General features: G+C 33.6%; 1 protein-coding gene and 1 pseudogene across 1 annotated transcript; one reads left to right on the forward strand and one right to left on the reverse strand.

Moving 5' to 3' along the window:
* The first annotated feature begins 9,596 nt into the window (after positions 1–9,596).
* On the forward strand, positions 9,597–13,441 carry LOC139898848 (co-chaperone protein p23-1-like). The gene is made up of 6 exons (XM_071881652.1): positions 9,597–9,676; positions 10,427–10,613; positions 10,925–11,084; positions 11,665–11,702; positions 11,789–11,834; positions 12,419–13,441. Exons 1-6 carry the CDS (start codon positions 9,672–9,674, stop codon positions 12,505–12,507), a joined length of 525 nt encoding a protein of 174 aa, XP_071737753.1. The 5' UTR covers positions 9,597–9,671; the 3' UTR covers positions 12,508–13,441.
* A 332-nt stretch (positions 13,442–13,773) lies between these two features.
* LOC139902215 (cytochrome P450 Tp4149-like) lies at positions 13,774–15,722 on the reverse strand (annotated as a pseudogene).
* Positions 15,723–23,212: the final 7,490 nt, after the last annotated feature.

Here is a 23,212-nt window from a genome sequence, read left to right on the forward strand (position 1 = left end):
TGGACCGTTACTCGCTTTACTAGAGGTCAATAGGATAATAAAAAGGCGAAGAACTTCGAAATATAAGAGAAAATATATAGCCCAATAACAACACGGAGATTACAAACCGTGGATGTTAATACGAATAGCAATATAAAGACACGGTAGAATTAAGAATAGTATCACCCCAAGGTAATAGTAGAAGTAAACAGATTCTTCTGATGGAAGATTGAAAAGAAGGATGACAGAAATGATAATTAGAAAAATATCAAGGATTAGAAATGGATTAAGCATTTTCACAATCTTTTGGATGTATGAACTAAGAAAGAAAGTATAGGAATGGTGAGAATAATAAAACGGAAGAGGTAAATTTATAATGGAAACATCCGATAGGGAAATCGAGACAGATGATCGTATTTAATTAAAGAGATCTTAATTTCCATAAATCCCGAAGAATCAGATCTTATAGATTTCCTAGATTTTCTTCATATCCCTTGAATTCTGGAATTCAATCAAGACGACGTCAAAAGTTAAGACGAACCTTATTTTCTAAATTCAACCCCGACTCTGTCAAAAGTTAAGACAAATCTTTATCCTATCATTTCACTATTTTGTGATAGCTTCATTCATACTCTTCGAATAATCGAATAGTTTTATCTACATTACTCAATGATGATAAAACTTTATTTATCAACTCATATTCATCATGAAAACATTTTTATTATTAGCAATGACGACCTCACTCAAATTTCGGGACGAAATTTCTTTAACGGGTAGGTACTGTGATGACCCAGGAATTTCCGACTAAATTTAAACCTAATCTTTATATGATTTAATGTTTCCGACAAGATAAGCAATGTCTGTAAAGTTGAATCTCAAAAATTTTGAACTGTTTCAGATGTCTATTTACCTTCGAATATTTTCGACGATTCACGAACCACTATCTGTAAATAAATATATACATATATATATCTATATATTTTAAAATAGAAACTTATATGAGTTAGTTTAATTGTGTAAATAAAATTATACATGACATTACTATAAATATATCTATATATGAAAAATACTTTGAATATATATAATTTAGAATTTATTTAATAAACGCTCGTAGCATTCGTTTATCACCTTGATGGTTATTAATCAAGTTAAAAATGAACTTATACGATTTTAAAATAAAAGGTGATCCGAAAATGAGTTATATAAGTTATAGGCTTATTAAAAGTATATTTAGGATCTAATTATTTAATTTTAACACTTTTTATATTTCACTCATAAATGAGAGGGACAGTTGATGTAATTTTTAATTAATAATTTATGATCGAATTTCATACCATAATGACTAAAATAAATAAATATAGTTAATTTAAAAATATGGAATTTTTCTGTAACACTTTTATCCGCCACTGATTTCGCAAGATACACAGTCTGTAAAAACTGTCGGTAGAGAAATCCAAATATCATGGCTGCTAACTGATTGATTACTGTTTGTACACATGTTTAATTCGACATAAAATATAATATATTATTATTACTACTTTATTATGAATTCTCTATGTATGCATTCCATACATGCATTCTTGAATCAATCTTACACTCACTTCCTGTATCCCTTTTCTATCAACTAAAAGAACTTCCATCTTTTCTTGATCTATATCTATATGCTATATATACAGACATATGTATAAGTATATGACCAACAATTATTTTTTTTTGTAACCATCACCGTGATTAGTGACTTGATCACCTACATCACTCCAACCAATTGTTACTTATTTGAAGACCACGCACACATCTCCACTAGACCCACTTGAACTACCCTCATATCTCTTTAAATTGTGATCGAGCAACATGGGTTACTACCCGTCTTACTTATTATTTCATTTGTTCGCTTGAACCAAGTCATCATGTGAACCATACACAACCATTACAACCCACCATCGAGTCAACCTCAACCATTGAGTTTCATCAAACAACCACCATCACGAACCGCCACTATATCACCACCATTTTTTTCTCTTTTCGTTACCATGAACAAATCACCACCGACCATCTTCAACATGTACACCACCCTAGGTTTCTTCTTGTGGTTAGCCGAGAACCAAACCATAACAAACCATCTTCACCTTGTAACCACTAACTACTACCTTGATAATTCTATATTCATCAAACAAACGAACCAAACAATTACCTTCTAACTACTGTATCCATTTCCTGTTTATGGTACAAACCAATTCCACCATCTCAACCAACGACTACTTTCTTTTTCTTGTTCTTTATTTTGTGAAACCCACTTCGTCTTCTTTTCTGTTTCTAACCGTCGCATTTAACAACCATCAATCACCACTGCAACTCTTTATCCTTATGATGTATGTTGCAATCAAGCCAAAATTAAAACCATGGAAAATGCTACTGCTCACGAGTTGTTTCATTCTAATCCCAAACTAAAACCATCGCATTCATTCAACCTACGAAAAACCTGCTATTCATCTTCTGACTTCTGGCCGAACAAAACACTGCAAACCACAACCCCACCACTAGACCATAATCTTTATCAAGACAAACACCCTCAAGATTTATTGATTCCTATGAATAGTCGATAACCTTCAAACAAACCCTATACAGTTGCTTGTTTACTCGTTGTAACCCTAAACCAAACGAAACCCATTTTTCTTATTTTTTTTTCTGTCCGAGTAACCATGAAGACGATGATGAATAGTGCAGCTGCACTTCTGTTATTTTCTTGTTGTACAAAACGAAAATCCATTGAATCTATGAACGATGATGTTGAGCTGTGTCGTAAATTAAAAGAAGATGATAATAGTGAGCTGTGAAGATGATATAAAGAAAAAAGAAAAAAAAAGAAAGAAGTTAACAGCTTATTTTAATTTTCGTTCGTTTGATTTTTCCACCGACAGAAAACCCCATTTACAGCTATTATAATTAAAAAGGGTACTGGACTGCTTGTTTGTTGGGCTTCGATTTGGGCCAAATCCATTGTATGTTCTGCTGTTGGGCCGAAGTAGGATGGGGCAAACGGGTTATAAGGTTTTCCGTGGGGATTTGTTCAGAAAATAACTAATGGCCGAATGGTTAAGATGTTAGCGGGTGTTTGAGAGGTCATGGGTTCGAGTCTCGGTGATGACAGTTTTTTTTATGAAGCCTTTTCATTGAGAGGTAGCTATTATTATTATTATTATTATTATTATTATTATTATTATTATTATTATTATTATTATTATTATTATTATCATTATCATTATCATTATTATTATTATTATTATTATTATTATTATTATTATTATTATTTTTATTACTATCAGTTTTTTTTTATGAAGCCTTTTCATTGAGAGGTAGCTATTATTATTATTATTATTATTATTATTATTATTATTATTATTATTATTATTATTATTATTATTATTATTATTATTATTATTATTATTATTATTATTATTATTATTATTATTATTACTATCATTAAGTATTATCATTAATTTATCATTATTATTATTATTATTATTATTATTATTATTATTATTATTATTATTATTATTATTATTATTATTATTATTATTAACATTATTAATATTATTATCATTATTATTAAAAGTATCAATATTTTTAAATTTATCATTTTCATTAAAATTTGTATTATTTTTATTGTTACTATTATTAGTATTATTAATATATTAAATAAAAATTTTCTATATAAAAATATATTCATGAAATAAGACTTAACTACATTAATATCAAAATTACATATTAAATAATATTTTTTATGAGTAATTACTATACTAAAATTTATGTGATAAGTATTAGTTATATAAATTATATAGATTAAGTATAAATTTATCTATATAACATATAATACAACAAGTATATTAATAATAATAATATATATAAATCTGTTCGATTTCAATTACATGTGTTAATATATATATAAATGATATAGGTTCGTGAATCCGAGGCCAACCCTGCATTGTTCAGTTGTTCAATGTCATCATATGTATTTTTACTACAAAATACAATATTGTGAGTTTCATTACTCCCCTTTTAAATGCTTTTGCAATATATATTTTTGGGACTGAGAATGCATGCGTTTTTATAAATGTTTTACGAAATAGACACAAGTAATCGAAACTACATTATATGGTTGAATGATCGAAATCGAATATGCCCCTTTTTATTAAGTCTGGTAATCTAAGAATTAGGGAACAGACACTCTAATTGACGCGAATCCTAAAGATAGATCTATTGGGCCCAACAAGCCCCATCCAAAGTACCGGATGCTTTAGTACTTCGAAATTTATATCATGTCCGAAGGAGGATCCCGGAATGATGGGGATATTCTTATATGCATCTTGTTAATGTCGGTTACCAGGTGTTCAATCCATATGAATGATATTTTGTCTCTATGCATGGGACGTATATTTTTGAGAACTGAAAATGAAAATCTTGTGGTCTATTAAAATGATGGAATGATTATTTATGTTAAACTAATGAACTCACCAACCTTTTGGTTGACACTTGAAAGCATGTTTATTCTCAGGTACGAAAGAAATCTTCCGCTGTGCATTTGTTCATTTTTTAGATGTTACTTGGAGTCATTCATGGCATATTTCAAAAGACGTTGCATTCGAGTCGTCGAGTTCATCAAGATTATTATTAAGTCAATTATAGTTGGATATATTATGAAATGGTATGCATGCCTGTCAAATTTTGATGTAATGAAAGATTGACTTTTCAAAAACGAATGCAATGTTTGTAAAATGTATCATATAGAGGTCAAGTACCTCGCGATGTAATCAACTGTTGTGAATCGTTTATAATCGATATGGACATCGTCCGAATGGATTAGGACGGGTCTTTTCAGTCACCAACTCAAAAGGACTCTTCCCCGTGGACTCACTCCTTTGCATGTTATAAGAGAACTGAGCAATATCAAGAAGCTTAGCCCAATCATGTTGATTTGCACTTACATAGTGTCGAAGATAGAGCTCCAATAGTGCATTCACCCTTTCCATCTGTCCATCCTTTTGGGGATGAAAACTCGTGGAGAAATTCAAGTCTGTCCCCATGATCTTGAACAACTCCGTCCAAAAACGCCCCGTGAACCTCGGATCTCGATCACTTACTATCACGTGCGGTATCCCACTATACTTTACCACATTCTTGAAAAATAGTTTTGCGGTCTCATCCGCGGTAACTTCAGATGATGTGGCTATAAAGGTTCCATACTTAGAGAACTGGTCCACCACGACTATAATACTCCCACACCCTTCCGACTTTGGTAAGCAAGTGATGAAGTCCATGGAAACACTCTCCCATGGTCCTTTCGGTGTTGGTAGCGGCTGTAATAGTCTTCCTGGTTGTCGTTGCTCTATCTTGTCTTGCTGGTATATTAGGCATGTTCGCACGTACGTCTCTACGTCGTCTTCCATCCTTGGCCAATAGTAAGTGCTTTCCACCAATGCCAACGTCCTCTTGATACCTGGATGACCGGTCCACTTCGAATCATGACACTTTTTCAAGATTGTCCGTCTAAGATCACCCCACTTAGGCACATATAACTGGTCTCCTTTGGTGAATAATAGGTCTCCCTTGAGCCAAAACCTTCGTGTTTTTCCTTCTCGAGCCAATGCAACAAGGTTCTTGGCTATAGGGTCGTGCTCTAATCCCTCCTTTATACGGTCTTGAAGGAAGAATTGTGGTTTAGTGATTGCCTCAAATTCCGCCTTACGACTTAAGGCATCAGCTACCACATTACCTTTCCCAGGCTTATACTCCAACACATAGTCAAATTCGGCTAGGAAGTCTTGTCAACGAGCTTGTTTGGGACTCAACTTCTTTTGGGTTTGGAAATAACTTGTTGCGACATTATCCGTCTTGATCACGAACTTTGATCCCAAAAGATAATGCCTCCATGTCCTCAAACAATGAATAATTGCTGTCATCTCTTTCTCTTGCACAGTGTACTTCCTTTCCGCCTCGTTAAGTTTTCGACTTTCGAACACGATTGGGTGAACTTCTTGCATTAGAACTCCTCCAATAGCAAATTCTGATGTGTCTGTGTGTAACTCGAACGGAATGGTCACATTCGGAAGTCTCAACACCGGTTCTTCCATGACCGCTCCTTTCAACTCTTTGAATGTTGTTTGACATTTCTCATCCCACAACCAAGCTTTGTTCTTCTTCAACAATTCCGTCAATGGAGCCGCTTTCGCTGAATATCCCTTGATAAAATGACGATAGTAGTTAACTAAACCAAGGAAAGATCGTAGATCAGTAACCTTGGTTGACGCCTCCCACTCTTGGATTGCCTTGATCTTAGCCTCGTCCATCAGCAACTTCCCATCTTTTATTTGATGTCCAAGAAATTCCACCTCTTTTAATCCAAATGAGCATTTCTCTAGTTTCACATACAACTCATTATCCCTTAGTACTTGGAAAACTTGTTTCAAGTGCCTCACATGATCTTTCATGGTGTTGCTATATACGACTATGTCATCTAAGTACACCACGACAAACTTGTCGAGGAATGGGTGGAATAATTTGTTCATCAAAGTGCAAAATGTGGCAGGGGCATTGGTTAAACCAAATGGCATGACTAGGAATTCATAAGCGCCATACCTCGTCAAGCATGTGGTCTTAGCCTCATCTCCTTCGGCAATTCGAACGTGATAATATCCCGATCTCAATTCTAACTTGGAGAAGTATCTCGCCTTCCCAAGTTGATCGAACAAATCAGCAATAAGTGGGATTGGGTATTTGTTCTTGATAGTTACCTTGTTGAGTGCCCGGTAATCTATACACATCCGCAAGGACCCATCCTTCTTTCTTTGAAATAACACCAGAGCACCATACTAGGATTTTGACGGTCGGATGTATCCCGCATCCAGCAACTCCTTGAGTTGTCTTCGCAACTCCTTGAGTTGTCTTCGCAACTCCTCCAACTCGGGTGGTGGCATTCGGTATGGGGCTTTAGAAGGTGGTTTTGATCCCGGCTCCAACTCTATCGCATGGTCAACCTCCCTCCTAGGTGGTAACTTCTTTGGTAACTCCTTAGGCATGACATCCTTGAACTCATCAAGGACTTTCTCAAACTCCTTGGGTACCTCTAGTTTTCCCTTTTCTTCGACCGTCTCTTGCCTTGCTACCGCTAAATAGCAAGTCTCATTCTTGTTGTATCCCTTCTTGAATTGCATGGCCGAAAGTGACTTGGATGCACTCTTGCTTCCACGTTCGGTTGACACCATACAAGTTTTCCCACCATCCAAGATACACAGTGAGTTAGCGAACGGCATAGGGAAACCGCGTACCTTATCTAGGAACTCCATCCCAAGTACTAACTTGAAGTCGTCTATAGGAACGACCGATAGATCAATCGTTCCTTCCCATTCTCCAATCTTCACTTGCACATCTTTAGCCACCCCACTAATCGGTTTAGCATTCGCTTTCACCGTCTTCATCATTCCGCCCTCCTTTATCTCTTTAATCCCCAATCTCTTAGCTTCCTCGGTGGAGACAAAGTTATGAGTAGCTCCCGTATCTACCAAAGCTCGTACTCGATTTCCTCGAACATAAACTTCCACGAATTGGAGTCCTTTAGCCATTACCTTGGGTACCTCCACCTTGGCCTTGATAGCGTTGAGTATTTGCATCGATCTCATGTACACATCCTCATCCTGATAACCCGCCTTTTGAGCTTCCATAGCATGAAGGCTAGCTTTCTTCGGACAATCTCGGGCTCTATGCGGTCCATCACATATGAAACATCCATCATTCTTGTAAGAAGTTTTTATGCTCTTGTTATTCCCGGTTGGTGGCTTACGTGTATTATCATTCCTTGATTGGGCGGGCTTATCTCCCCCACCTTTCTCATGGCTTACATTCTTATCTTTTGACTTGAACGAATCTTTCCTATTAGCATGGTCGACTAGTGCCTCCGCTTGAGCAATTGCGGTGGCAAGGTCTTGGACTCCTCGTCTCTCCAGCTCCGTTTTAGCCCAAGGTTGCAAACCATCGAGAAAATAGAAGAGAAGAATATCATCGGGAATATCTGGGACCTCCAGGCTAAGGTTCGTGAATTCTTTAATATACTCCCGAATTGTCCCGAAATGATGTAATTTACGTAGACGACTCATCGCATCCTTTTGAGCATTCTTGGGGTAGAATTGATTCTTAAGTTCAGTAAGGAAATCATCCCAAGTATCAATAGTAACCGTACCTTTCTCGATATCTCCATATCGACGACGCCACCATAATGCTGCGGTATCCTTCAGGTAACGGGTTGCCGTCTTGATCTTCATTGCATCATCCACTATGTTGACTCCCTCCAAGTATTGTTCCATCTCCCATATAAAATCATCAACCGCTCGGGCTTCCCGCTTCCCCACGAACGGTGATGGCTTGGGAACGTCCACCTTCGGAGCATTGCATCCAGTGTTTCCACCCCCACTAGCCATGAATCTCAAACAATAGTTCATGTTGGTTTGCAAATCCACGAGGCGTTGGTGAATAGTGGAGACCTCCCCCTCCATTTCGCCTCGCAACTTCGTAATCTCACCCATGAGCATACCCCTTAAGTCATGGATCTCACGTCTTATGTCAACGTCTAGCACGCTGATTGCACTCTTGCAATCATCTTTCAATTCGTCAAAGTCCCCGTCCAAACCATCCAAACGTTGGTGGACGTCTTCGACCTTTGCTTTCACGTCGTCCATGGATGTCTCTACATCCATGATCCTTTTGTCCAAGTTTGCGACAAAGTCTTTGGACGTACCTCGGTTCTTCTTGGCTCCTTGGCGAGTCTCTACCCGGCCACGAGTCTCATCACCCATCATACCACTTGTTGCGCTCACATTCTTCACGGTCTCGGTTGCCATCTCCTTGAATCGACCTGGCTCTTGATACCAAATGTCACGGACTTATCTCGATAAGCTCACGTGCGGCACTTAGTCTCTACTAAGTCAGCCTTACTCGGACCTTATAATGATTCAAGTAACCAAAAGAGAAAATATTATAGAACAAGTGGAATTGAAGAAAATACTTATATTGCTTGAGAATGCTTTACAAGAGAGAATGTTTGAGATTTGAGATGTGGTGTGCCAAATGAGGCCACCCTTATTTATACTACTCATATCATAAAATGGATGGCTGAGATTAAATACAATGGATGTCTAAGATCTAAGAACTAGAAGATTCATGTATCTAGATATTTTCATGGACATTCTATACCATTCCATGGAAGAACTCATGGGAAAGTTCTAGTGAACTTCAATGAGGTTCTTGGGCCTTCTTTGATTTTGACATATTGGGCCACAAACTTAGTGGATTGGGCCTTAAGATTAATGGGTTGTGATATTAAGTTGCATTTAATGTATGTGAATAAGATTAAAGGAAAAAAAGATAATGGTAAAATTGAAAAGTAAAAAAAAAATATAATACTTTTATAACATTTTTTTTAAAATGTGTCTTTTTTTTACCAGTTACTGTTAATATTAATATGGGAATGAGGGAGTAATATATATATATATATATATATATATATATATATATATATATATATATATATATATATATATATATATAATCACTCTTCTCACCCAAGAACGCAGGGTAAAATAGCCGATACTTTCTCCACTGCGTCCTTTTGCAGGAGAAACCACAAAATCAAACAACCAACAAACATGAGGTATAATTTTTCTCTCACTAATTACCATTTTATTTCTATTTTTTGGACGGTACTAGCTTGAATGTATAAACTGATATTATTTGTGTTATAAGCTTCTGAATTGATTTAGTAAATTAAAATATAGCCTTGATTCCAGATATACGTTAACTGTTTGCTGCGCAGGTTAAATGCTACTTAAAAATCATAGAAACCAGCATTTTTATTTAGGGTTTTACATTTGGTTATTTAGGGTTTATAAGTGTTGGATCAGCAGCTAGGGTTTATTATTTTTGCATCAATATAGATTTATTAGGTTAAAAAGAGTTAAATTGCTACTTATTTTTAAATAATTTGTATTTGTATTGTTGCTAAAACAATTGTAAGTTATAATATTACTAACATTCTACTTTTATGACTCATCTTGATTTATATAATTTATGGAAGTCATTACAGGGTTTTCAACAAATTTTTAAAAAAATAATATGCAAAAAAGGCTCCATTGTCTATTTTACACATATTAGCTACTTTATTACTCCGTATTTGTGTTTCATTAGATTTATGGAGTGCTGTTGTTATTGTTTACAGTCAAAGCTTTTATGATATGGTTCTATCACTCTACTTGCATCAAGTATTAGGTTTTATCACCTGGTTCTGCACATTCTCACATTTACATTATCGAACAACGTATTAACTATACACGTTTGCTTAACTAATTGAACCAATATTAATATACACATTATGACTTTTGCTTAATTTTCTTCTCAACTATAGCCGGCATCCTGATTTAAAGTGGGCCCAGAGGGACGATGTGCTTTACATCACCATTGATCTGCCGGATGCCAAAGATGTAAAACTCAAACTGGAGCCAGAGGGAAAGTTTTACTTCTCTGCTACAAGTGGGGCCGACAAAATACCTTATGAAATCGATATCAACCTTAATGACAAGGTGGATGTGAACGTAAGTACCAAACACAACTTCAGAATTTTTATGAGCTTAGTTGGCAGTTTGTTTTGGTATAGTTATATCTTATATGAATTGGTTGATTTGGGCTTTTTTTTTTAATCTTTAATGGGTTCGGATGGGTAACATCCAAATAACTTTCTTGAAAAAAATTCAGTCAAGTAGGTTGAAGGTTGCACAAAGAGTATTTGTAATGGATAAAACTATCTAAATCACCTGATTTTGAAAAAATTAGATTATTATTAGAAGTAGTTATGTGCAGCATTTACCGAATATGGGTAAACATTTAAGTGTAATGGAAATTGCAGGAGAGCAAAGCTAGTGTTGGCTCAAGAAATATTGTGTACATTATAAAAAAGGAAGAGAGTAAATGGTGGAGCAGACTTTTAAGTCAAACGGGGCGAACTCCAGCGTTCATTAAAGTTGACTGGAACAAATGGGTAGATGAAGATGAACAAGATGAAAAAGGTTAATTAAATCTTATTTTCTTACACCGTTTACTTTGCTCTTCCATGATTCCATCTTCTCCTTTTGTGCTCATCATCAGCCATCAAGGTTGTTATAGTGTTTGGTTAAGGATGGCCTGTTTACCTGTTACTTAGGGCCGATTAGGATTACAGTAATATCTATCTATAATGGGTTGAATAGGTAATAATAACATGAAAAGTAGCAAGAATAACTGGTCAAATTGGCCGAAAGTTTCCCAGAGCATATTCGGTGCATACAACTTCTAAGCCGCTTTAATATGAAATACAGATTGTTTTGTATAATTGTGTAATCACATTAAATACCCAAATTATCTAATTGCTAAGAAGAGGTCAGGGGTTCAATCCTTGTAGTAGGCATGCATATATTCATGTATGAGTTTGCCTTAAAAAAAAAAACCAATCTAATTGTTACTCTACTAGCTTCTTTTGCCACATCTAGGATCCATAATACTCTCGTTTCACGTAAACCATATACGGTAAACTTTTAACATTTGTTATATTTAATGTGCATGTGAGAATATATTATGATTCCTCGCATGTGTTTGGCTTGTTTTTTGCAGCTGAACCTGATATGGAGTATGATGACGTTAATTTCTCGGTAATTATTAGCTTTTCTTAGCCTTATTTATAGTCCTTTTAACAATCGTAATCAAGTCTAATGTGGAAGTTTTTTGATTTGTTTAGAGTCTTAATATCGGTGGTGGTGGTGGCGAAGAAGATTTTGATGAAGGTTAGTATCTATTAAAAACTTAATAATATGAAATTATATTTAACCTGTTACCTAACCTGCCCATTTTGTTGTCTCTAGTTGAAATCCCGGGGCGAATCTATGCCTAACTTAGTTGAGTCCAATGACCACCCTTATAAATGTTTTATTAGCACAAAGTCCATACGATTTTTAATTGGACCCTCTTTAAAACTAAGTTTGGACCCCCTTCTCCTTTCATTGTCTTCAGATTTATCAGTCCATTCAATAACATTTAGCCCAATTCCATGTCGTTAATTTTTTTTGAATTGGTTACTTTGAAGTTAGTAATATATCAAGTTGTTGATTGTCGCATCTTACAATTTTTTTTCTTTTTCTTTTAGTTGCAATATTTGCATTAATTTATGCTTATGTTGCATATTAATGACCCGACCTGAATTGCCTGTGTAAGCATATATTTTGTCAATTTATCAAACCCACATGAGTTTGAGTCCTAGATTCGCCACTGTTTGGACCAATAAGTGCTTCCTTCGCCCATGCTTCAAGAGAACCATTTTACGTCGTTAAAAATTTACATTAGCACTTCAATTTGTTCTATATTTTTGCAGATGAAGATGACGATGAAACTGAAGATTTTGAAGAAGAAACAGAAGGTATCAAGGAGCAAAAATTTGTTGGTAATTTAAACAGGCGTTAGAAATAATGAAATCGAGGTAAAAGCTTAAACTTGGTGTGCAACTTGTCTTGATTCTTTGTTGATTTTGAGATGCACTATTATTTTGGAGTATGCTCAGAACTGCGTAGTCTGCTATATTGATTGGTTAATGAAATAGATCAGTGGCTTCGGTTATGTGTTTAAAGCATAATGCTATTTTTGGCTCGATATACAGTAGACTACGGATATAGTATGGGGAAAAAGAGAGGGTGGTCGTGATTGATTTCCATGTACCTGTACATTCGTAGCTTATATCAAGAAAAACATCAGAATTTGATTTGAAGTAAACGAATCTCAAGATCAACAAAATGTCTCAAGAGTTGGTTTTACAAAATACTTATTGTTCATCATTTCCACAAATCAAATTCATAGATCTGATCATGTTTTTGTAAGATCATTTGAATAACAAAAGAATGATGATAACAAAAAAGATGAGAAAAGTTTAACAAAATTTCTCAAAATTTGTTTTTACAAAATATTTTTTCATCAGACATTATAAGTGTTGTTAAACCTAAGCGCGTATAAATGGGTTGAATCTATGTGACTTTAATTTGTATTTACGAATATGTTCAAACTGTCGTTGTTTGTTAAAGAATGATGATAACAAGGAGAAAAGTTTAACATGTACATTCGTAGCTTATGCTGAGGTGGAGAATCATGCTTTATGATTACAATGGATCATCAAGTGCAATTGTTCTTTAACATGTGCATTTGATCATTAAGTTCATGGTATTACCGGGTAGTACTCGGTTTTATATTGGTTAGTCTGTTTTAAGGTTTTCTGGGTTGTTAGGGAGGTTCGTTTATAGATAGTTTTTCTTTAGTTGGTTTTTTTTTGGTGCGAGCTTCTCAGTTTCCGTGTGTATTTGTTTTCTCTGTTGAGGGTGTTTTCCTATGCAAAACGACCACGTTTCTATATGAGTTTTTGTTAATTTTGCCAATTTTTTTTTTTACTAAATTGTGAGTGATCTAATCATTATTTTTTTTTTTTTTTTGCTAAGTTACACCGATTGATGTATCACTAAGACTGCGATAACTCTATGACTAAGGTCTTATGTTAAAACAAATTTAATGAGGAGGTTCGTTGTATTACTAAGTTCCAAAGTTTCACTTGTCATGCAACTTACAGTAATAAGCAAAATCAATAATTTAATAGTAGTAAAAGTTTTGAAGTACTAATGAACATTGAATATAAACCTTTAACTAAAGAAACTTAAGGAATATCATGAAGTTAAGTATTAAGGAAGTTGACATATAATCCGCAATCATTACATTCGAGTACGTGGAATGACCATTAAAGATGACTTCTTTATGAATGTTATGCCACAAACCTCACTCATATCCAAATCTTCATTTTTGGTTCCATTAGGCAATTCAAAATTGAACTTGTGTACGATATTGGCTAATGCAATTTCGACTACAGCTGTACCAAATTGAATACCAGGGCATCCTCTTCGGCCAGTACCAAACGGAATAAACTCAAAATGAAGTCCCTTATAGCCAATTATATTGGTCAAGAACCTCTCCGGCCAAAATCGCTCCGGTTCCACCCACATATCAGGATCTCTTCCTATTGCCCAAGCGTTAATAAATACTTGAGTGCCAGCTTCAATGTCGTACCCCATTATTTTGACATCTTTTACCGATAACCGAGGTAATAGAAGTGGGACCGGAGGATGCAGTCGGAGTGTTTCTAGTATAACGGATTTTAAGTACTTCATTTTCTCCAAATCCTCCTCATCTATTATGGATCTTCCTTGTGCCATCTTTGTAACTTCTTGTTGCAATTTTTGCATTACTCGTGGATGTTTTACAAGCTCGCTCATCGCCCATTCTAAAGTTGTGGATGAAGTATCACTTCCAGCTGCGAACGAATCCTATAAGAGAGAATTTTTTAAGGTTGTATAATTATATGATACACACAAGTACGTAAATGTGAAACTTCATTTCACACAATGAAAGTATAAGTTCTATTTTCTATATCTTTATCAAAGCTCAAGAAGTGGCAACTATAAGCCATTAAATAATGTCCACTTTGGTAGATTCATTCCTTAGGCCGCTCCCTATCGATTTCGCTGTTCTTAGGCCGCTCCCTATCGATTTCGCTGTTCTTTACTCGCATTGTCCCGAGACGATGCGATAGGCACCAACCTGTAACTACAAAAAAGTTTCATTTTTGACGCTTTGACACTTTAAAGCGTGAATAATTTGACATATTTTTGACACCTACAAGTGTCACAAACTTTTTGACACTCAAAAGCGTCAAAAAAGGAAACCCGTGTAAAAAGTTAAGAACACTTACAATTTTTGATGCCACATTTTTACACGCATCAAAAATTTTGACGTCATATTTTTCCACACATATAACTAGGATGAGAAGATGAGATAAAATGTTACCAGGATGATAGCTTTGACGTTATCTTTATGAAGGACGAAGTCAGTTGTGTTGTCTTTTTGGATATCTAATATTAAGTCAATATAATCTTTAGCTTCATCACTATAATCTTTTTCCCCTGTTTCCTTCTTTACATGTTCTTCAATAACATTTTCAAGAAACTCATCAAATTCCTTAGCAATCTGTCTTGCTCTTGCCTCTAAACCAGTTAGTCGATCCACCCATGACAACCATGGAATATATGTTCCTATATTAAAACTCGTAATCGTGTCAGCAAATCTTTTGATTAACTTTTTAAGCATTAACCCATCATATTTTCTTCCAAGAGCCACCCTAGATAATATATTGATTGTATACAAACCAACCAATTCAGTCATATCAACGATAGAACCACAACTTTCTTCAAGAATATCAATCATAAGTTTAGTCTCTTCTTCAGTTCTTCTCTAACTTTTCGATATAACTTTACTTGTGTATTACTTAGAAGATTAATCACTACAATACTTTTCAACTTTCTCCAATATTCACCATATGGAGAAAAGACTAAGTCCTTACTTCCATAGAGTAATATTTTTGGAATAGTTAAATTAGGACGACTAGCAAATGATAAGTCATGAGTTTTCATGATCTCTTTAGCTACTTGAGCAGACGACGCTATAAGTGTTGGTACGCTGCCAAAGTGAAGAAGCATGATTGGACCATGTATTTGAGATAAGGCTTGGAGGGAACGATTTGGGTTCGAGCTTAGTTTGGGAACGATTACGAAAATTATTATCAAAATCGAATGTGCCCTTTTTATCATGTCCGATGTTTTCCCGGAATGATGGCGAATTTATCATGTCCGAGATGTTTTTCCGGAATGATGGCGAATTTATCATGTCCGATGTTTTCCCGGAATGACGAGGATATTCTATATGCAATTTGTTGAGGTCGATTACCAGGTGTCCATATGAATGAATTTTATGCATAATGGTTATGGGAAATGGGAATATTAAATCTGGTGGTCTATTAAAATGATGAATTTTATTGTTTACGATAAACCTATGAACTCACTAACCTATTGGTTGACACTTTAAAGCATGTTTATTCTCAGGTATTAAAGAAATCTTCCGCTGTGCATTAGCTCATCTTAAGGATATTACTTGGAGTCATTCATGGCATATTTGAAAGACGTTGCATTCGAGTCGTTGAGTTCATCAAGATTATCATTAAGTCAATTATAGTTGGATAATGGATATTATGAACTGGTATTCATGTCTGTCAATTGTCGATGTAAAGAAAGTTTGTCTTTTAAAAACGAATGCAATGTTTGTAAAATGTATCAAATAGAGGTCAAATACCTCGCGATGTAATCATATGTTATTGTATTCGTCCTTATGGATTAGGATGGGTCGTCTCAATGCATATAGAATATCCCCAAAACAGAATCCTCTCGTCTGTATAACAGAATCCTCTCGTCTGTATAAAAATCGAAGAACTAAAGCATCCGTACCTCGGATGGGGTTTGTTAGGCCCATAGATCTATCTTTAGGATTCTCGTCAATTAGGGGTACTGTTCCCTAATTCTTAGGTTACCAAGCTAAAGGGGTGATATTCGATTTTGATAATCCAACCATAGAATGTAGTTTTGAGTACATGTGTCTATTTCGTAAAACATTTATAAAAGCGCATGTATTCTTAGTCCCAAAAATATATATATTGCAAAAGCATTTAAAAAGAGAGCAAATGAAACTCACAATACTGTATTTTGTAGTAAAAATACATATGACGTCATGGAACAAGTGCAATGTTGGCCTTGGATTCACGAACCTATATTAATTATATATATTTATATGTTTGATCAATATCTGTCTAACAATTTAGGTCAAGTCGTAGTGTGTCACAATCCTAATGCTCGAGACTAAATATGCAAAAGTCAACAAAAGTCATATTGACCAAAATGTCTTCCAAAATTTATACATGATTATTATATAGTTTAAATATAGTCGTTTTATTTATTTAAATATTTTTTAATAGATTTTATTAAAGTAAATAATATAGTTCTTTTATTAATAAATAAAATTTTATATTAAAATTTATATAATAAAAATATACTTTTATATATCTTAAGTAATAAAATTTATAAAGTTCATTTAATATCATAAAAATAATGTAATAGGTATTATTAATGTAATTATATTATACGTAGTAAAGTATCTTTGTATCACATATTTATTTGATAAAATAATATTGATAATAATAATAATAAGTAAAAGTTGTATTATTTTGTAATAATTATTATTATTCTACTAATAAAAATAACAATAATTATATTTTCTAAAAATGATAAAATGATAATTTTTATTAACAATAGTACTAAAATGATAATAATAATGATGTTTCATATTAACAATGATATTTTTATTAAAAATAATAATTTTAGTAAAAATGATAGTTTTAATATTAATAATACTTTTAATAATAATAATAGTAAAATAATGAAAATGATATTTTTCCTTTAAATTAATATCTTACAATATCTTAATTTCATCATGATACTCATACTCATTATTTCCTAATCGCTTCGTTTAATAGCTTTTAGTCATTTTTTATATCACGTTCATATTAATAATAATAATATTAATCATAATAATTAGATGTTACTAATATTAGTTTTAATTATAATAATACTAATAATAATATTAATGATAATACTAATAACTATTTGAATGATAATAATAATAATAATAATAATAATAATAATAATAATAATAATAATAATACTAATTATAACCTTAACGATAATAACGATAGTAATAACAATAAAAATAACAATAATATCTTTTATTAATAACGACAATGATAATAATAATAATAATAATAATAATAATAATAATAATAATAATAATTAGATTATAACGACGATAATAACGACGATAATAATAATCATTTTTAATAATAATACAAAAATTCAATTGACTATAACTTCTAAACCGTTCATCGAAACCATTCGATATCTAAATGAAAAGTTCTCAATTTTTCGCTAGCTTTCCAACGACATGCATATCATATACCTTATCTTAATAGCATATGTATTTAATTCAAGATTCGACATAACCTATCTAACGACAATAACGAATGTATAAGCATGCATAATCCTATATACTCGAGCACTAGTCAGGGATACACTAATAATATATAAAAGTTAAGTAATGAGTGCTCACGTATCAATATTGAGATTCAATATTGCAGGAAAAGTACGTAGATGCAATGGAGATGATAAACACTAGTTTGATTCACGAGCAATACTCCCGAACCATATCCATAACCTCCATAGCTATAACCCATAATTTTCTTAGCTCTATCCCGCTTGAAAAACAATTTCGAAATCACTCGGATAGCACTCCGTCGTAATATTTTATGTATACTAATAATATCTTGAAATAATACGGAGTAAATATATATATGTAAATCGACTGAGAGAGTTTAGAGAAAAATATTTTCAAGTTTCTATAAAATAATGAAACCTATTGAATTCTATTTATAATAGATTTTTGAATTATTAAAGTGAATTATTAAAGTATGAATTACTAAAGTGAATTATTAAAGTATGAATTATTAAAATGAATTATTAAAGTATGAATTATTAAAGTATGAATTATTAAAGTGAATTATTAAAGTTAAAGTAAAGTAAAAATAAAGTAAAGGTAAAGTTTAAGTATAGTAAAAGTATAAAACTATGTACGTATAATACGCGTATAAATATATATAATATTAATTTAAATCGTTATATACATTTAATAAAATAAAATATAAATATCGTTATCTTTATCATACTGGTTAAGTAATGAGTTGTCAAAAGTGGTTCTAGATATTTATAAAAGTTATATACGTTTTAATAATAAAGTTCTTTTTAAACTGAAAACGTTTTTGTACGTTTGAAATTAAATCAAATAAATATGATAATTTTGTTTTCCAAAACTAAATATATTTAAGAATCATTTTGTTTAAAGGTTAAAATAATGAAAATCGTTATATCATAAAACGTTTTAGAAAAGTAGAATCATATATATTCATAATAGGTTTCAAGTTTTTAAATTACGGTCTGTTGGTGAAGCATGGGATAAAGTTCAAAGGTTAAATAAACGTATGAAATCATCTTAATGGAAAATGTCGAGTTACTTAACTTGTCTATATCCAACATCTAAGTTATTTATACTCCACGTTCTTACTTATAAATCACTTTACCATTTTCCGAATGTTGTCAAAAAGAATAGATTTCTTAAATTACAGTGGACCTCATAACATAGACCCGTAATCATATCACAATGTATCTGATAAATCAGTCATTTGATATTATCTTCTAATTCCATCGATAAACATATTGAAACAAATACGTTCATGTAAAGTATTATACTCTTAATACTTTATTAATATTCTCAAGTTATAATATATATATACATATATACATATTTATTTATATATAACGGTTCGTGAATCGTTGGAATTTGGTCGAGGTTATAATGAATGTATGAACACAATTTAAAATTCTTGAGATTTAACTTAACAAACTTTGCTTATCGTGTCGGAATAATATAAAGATAAAGTTTAAATTTGGTTGGAAAATTTTGGGTTGTCACATTTTACTTATTTTATCGTTTCAATGCAATGAGGGTATTGCATTAAACTAAATGTAGGGGGAGAGTTAAAATATCGGGTCATTTTAAACATTTCGGGTTAAACTTTTCACACAAACTTATAAAGATCAAGCTTGCAATGTTGATAAAATTTTTGGAACAAGTCTCTAGCCATTATATTAATACAAATCATAAGCATTTAAATGGCTAGAGCTTGTAAAATATGTAAAAGTAAAGTCCTTTCCTTGTTATCTCAAAATTAGGGAAGTAAAGTCTTCCCTTTGTGCTGTGCTTGCAATTTTCAAGTAAGAGTAAAGTCTCTCACTTCCAAATGATTTTTGTGCTCTAAATGATTAAATCAAAAGAAAAAAAATCAAAACTTTTGCATGGAAGTTAAAGTCTTCCATGTTGTGCACCAAAACCAAGTGTTTAAAGCCTCAAGCTTTAGCACTTCCGGATGATTCAAGTCCATCCATGATAGGGAGTCAAGTCTCCCGAATGTCGCATTAATTGGTGTGGGATACTTCCTAATCCACACCATTTTATATTGACATTGGTTGTCTCATCATTTCACGATGTTTCAACCGATGTATCATACCGAGGGAAGAGGAGCCACCGAGCTTCACCGTATGCTATCCTTTTTAGGAGCAATGACTTCGTGCTAGTGTTGCTACACAACACACGCCATAGCCAGAAGCTATGGCACCCTTGTTCTATCAATTATGGGAGGGGTAGTATCTACTTTCTACCCTTTTCTCAACATAAGCATAAAAGCTTGTTATGTGAGAAGTAGCCGAGTGAATAAAAGCCTTGAGATTTGACTCTCCTGAGAGAGTCGAGTCCTCCCATTTGTTGTTTTGGAAGTCAAGTCTTCCAAAACTTGGAAGTAAAGTCTTCCAAGTTATGTCGTGTTCCAAGCTTGAGAGTAAAGTCTCCCAAGTATCGCGCAATAGACCCACCGCCAATCTTACACCCAAGGTAGTTTCTTTCTCATCGCTTTCGACACCGGAGGGTAGTTCACTTTGGTGATATACCGGGAAAGTAGCTACCCGTGCTGTCGTCCCACCACCGGGGTGGCTTATATGCACATCGCCTTTATGAGCCCAAGATAGTTTGTGTCTCATCGCCTTCAATAGAAGAAGGTAGTTCACTTCAGTGATATACCGAGGTATTAACTATCCTTGCGGTTGTCCCAAAACCGGGATGGCTTTGGAATGCACAAAGTTTTTAAACCATTAAATTTTCGAAAAACTTGTCTAGTTTCACGACTTAACTCGTTTTCCCTTTTCAAAAACAAAAATGGTTTTCTTAAAGCCTTGTCTTCCTTAAGGCTAAAACGATTTTTCTTGGACTACTCATGTGACTTGGTGCTCCCTTGTACTAAAATGAAGCGTGCGGGCAATCCTTTACTTGGTGGTGATGAATTTAGGGTGAAAAAGTGAAGTCTTTGCTTGTGGTGATTTGAAGAATGCTCCTAGAAAGGTTTGCACTAAAAAGCTCGAATCTTGATATGTTTGTTCTTAATTGCAAATCTTGTGGATATTTGAGCATTTCTAGGGAGCATGTGTTTGATAGTTTGTTTCAAGATGAATGAAGATGTGTAGATATTTAGCCTAGACTTGAATTTGTGTGATTTGAGGATGTTTGAAGACTTGGAGCTTGATTTTGAAGACTGTTGTGTAATTTTTAGGTTCAAGTGAAGATTTGGTCAAGAATTGCCACCCCCACCATTGCCCTATTTGATGAAATAATGAATTGTAGAGGTTTGAAGCTTAATGTTTGAGTTTTTGTTAGTGTTTGGAAAAAGTTGAAGAGAATATGAGGTTATGCTTGTTCCTAAGCAAATGCAAGTTTTTGGAGATCACTCTAGCCATCGAAGTGCATATCCATGAAGGTATAAATTGTTGCCCAACTTTTTTTGCACTTAAGCTTTGATCATCTTATTGCTCTTTTTCTCCAAGACTTGTTTGTTGTTTTACTTACTTGAGGACAAGCAAGGTTTAAATGTAAGGGGGTTTGATAGTACTCATCCACGCTATGTTTCTCACGCAATATCTACCTCGTTTTACTCGGTTTTCATTTCTAAAGTGCTCGAAAAGCTATGATCTTGGGTTTTATCGCGCTCTGAGTGCTATTGCAGTTCTAAGTGTAAATTTGGTGTAAAATTGACCAAAATGTGCAAGTGTTTCAAGAAAACTGCAAAGTGCTCATCCTGGCAGTCAAGAACGACGTTCCATAATCTGAGAACGCCGTTCCATAATCAAGAATGACGTTCTAAAGCCCAGAACGACGTTCTACCTGGGAAATTTACAAAGGAAATAGAGACAGAAGAACATGGCATTTTCTAGCACGATTCAAGAACGACGTTCTCATATCCATAACGGCGTTCTACATCTAGAGTAAAGGAACGGCGTTCTTTAAAGAGGAACGACGTTCCACTGTGAATTCTGGGCAGTTTTTGAAGAGTATAAATAGATTGAGAAAAGGGTTTTCAATTATCATTCATTCAATAGAATAGTTCGTGGTGGCTGATCAAAATTAGAGTTTCTTAGCTATTTTCTTAAAGTTTTCATCACGTTTTCATCATCCATTCCATTCTACATCAAGGATTTGAAGATTGGATCAAGATCTACGGTTTGTTCTTCATCATCTTCATCTTCTTCATTTGCCACTTTTGTAATTTCTTAAGTTTGGTGCAATCTACTCTTGTTTATTGCTTAATGATGTTTAAATTTACTCTATTTGCTTGTATTGATCTTGTTCTAGCCATGATTGACTAGATTTTATTATGTACACTTGTCTTTGAAGCTTGATAGCTATGCGTTGTTCATATTGATGTTATTGATTGTGTTTAGATGAATCTATTGGCTTGATGATTGTGATTTGTCATTAGAACTAGCTAAGAGATCCTTTGTTATGCTTATTTTAGACTTTACTTTGATTATATGAGTTGTGTAGCTTTCAAAGGGATTTGATTAGTGAAGCATCTTGTACTTCAACACTTAGGTGATCTAGACAATCAAATTAAGGCTTTCAAGGGATTGGGGTCTTGATTTGGGTTGGTAATCAATTGGTCTTTAGTTAACATAGTGAGGTTTGGTTTTCTTAAGGGATTTCGATTACCAAAAAGGTTTTAGGGGACTTTAACCTAGGCTAGGTACTTGTGATAATTGCATAACTCAAATAAGATCAATTGGTATAAGCTTATGGGAGTTTGCAAGTATTAATTTGATCACAATAACATCTAGTAGGGCTAATAGTCTAAAGTTTGAGCACAGTTAGACCTTAAGTGAACAAAGAACAACCCAAATGCTTCAAGTGGATTAGGCAAGTGTGCATGTCTTTAATTTTGATAATTACTTAATCATTCTTAGTTCTTAGGGTGCGTTTGTTTACCTCTTAATGGAATGGTTCAGTGCTGAATGCTGAACCATTCAGCATTCAGTGCGTTTGTTTCTGATCTCTGAATGACATATGGTGCTGAATGGTTCAGAATTCAGTGCTGAACCATTCAGAGATGAAACACACTCTTAACCATTAAGAACCTAAATTTTCTGTAATTTTCTCCTCAAATCCTATCTTGAACACTTAACTAACAAGTATATTGAATATTTTATTCATGTTACACTTTGATAAGGCAATTTTAATCAGTTTATATCATTTATTCTAAATGATT

Source organism: Rutidosis leptorrhynchoides, chromosome 3 (assembly GCF_046630445.1).
Source record: "Rutidosis leptorrhynchoides isolate AG116_Rl617_1_P2 chromosome 3, CSIRO_AGI_Rlap_v1, whole genome shotgun sequence".
Lineage (NCBI taxonomy): Eukaryota > Viridiplantae > Streptophyta > Magnoliopsida > Asterales > Asteraceae > Rutidosis > Rutidosis leptorrhynchoides.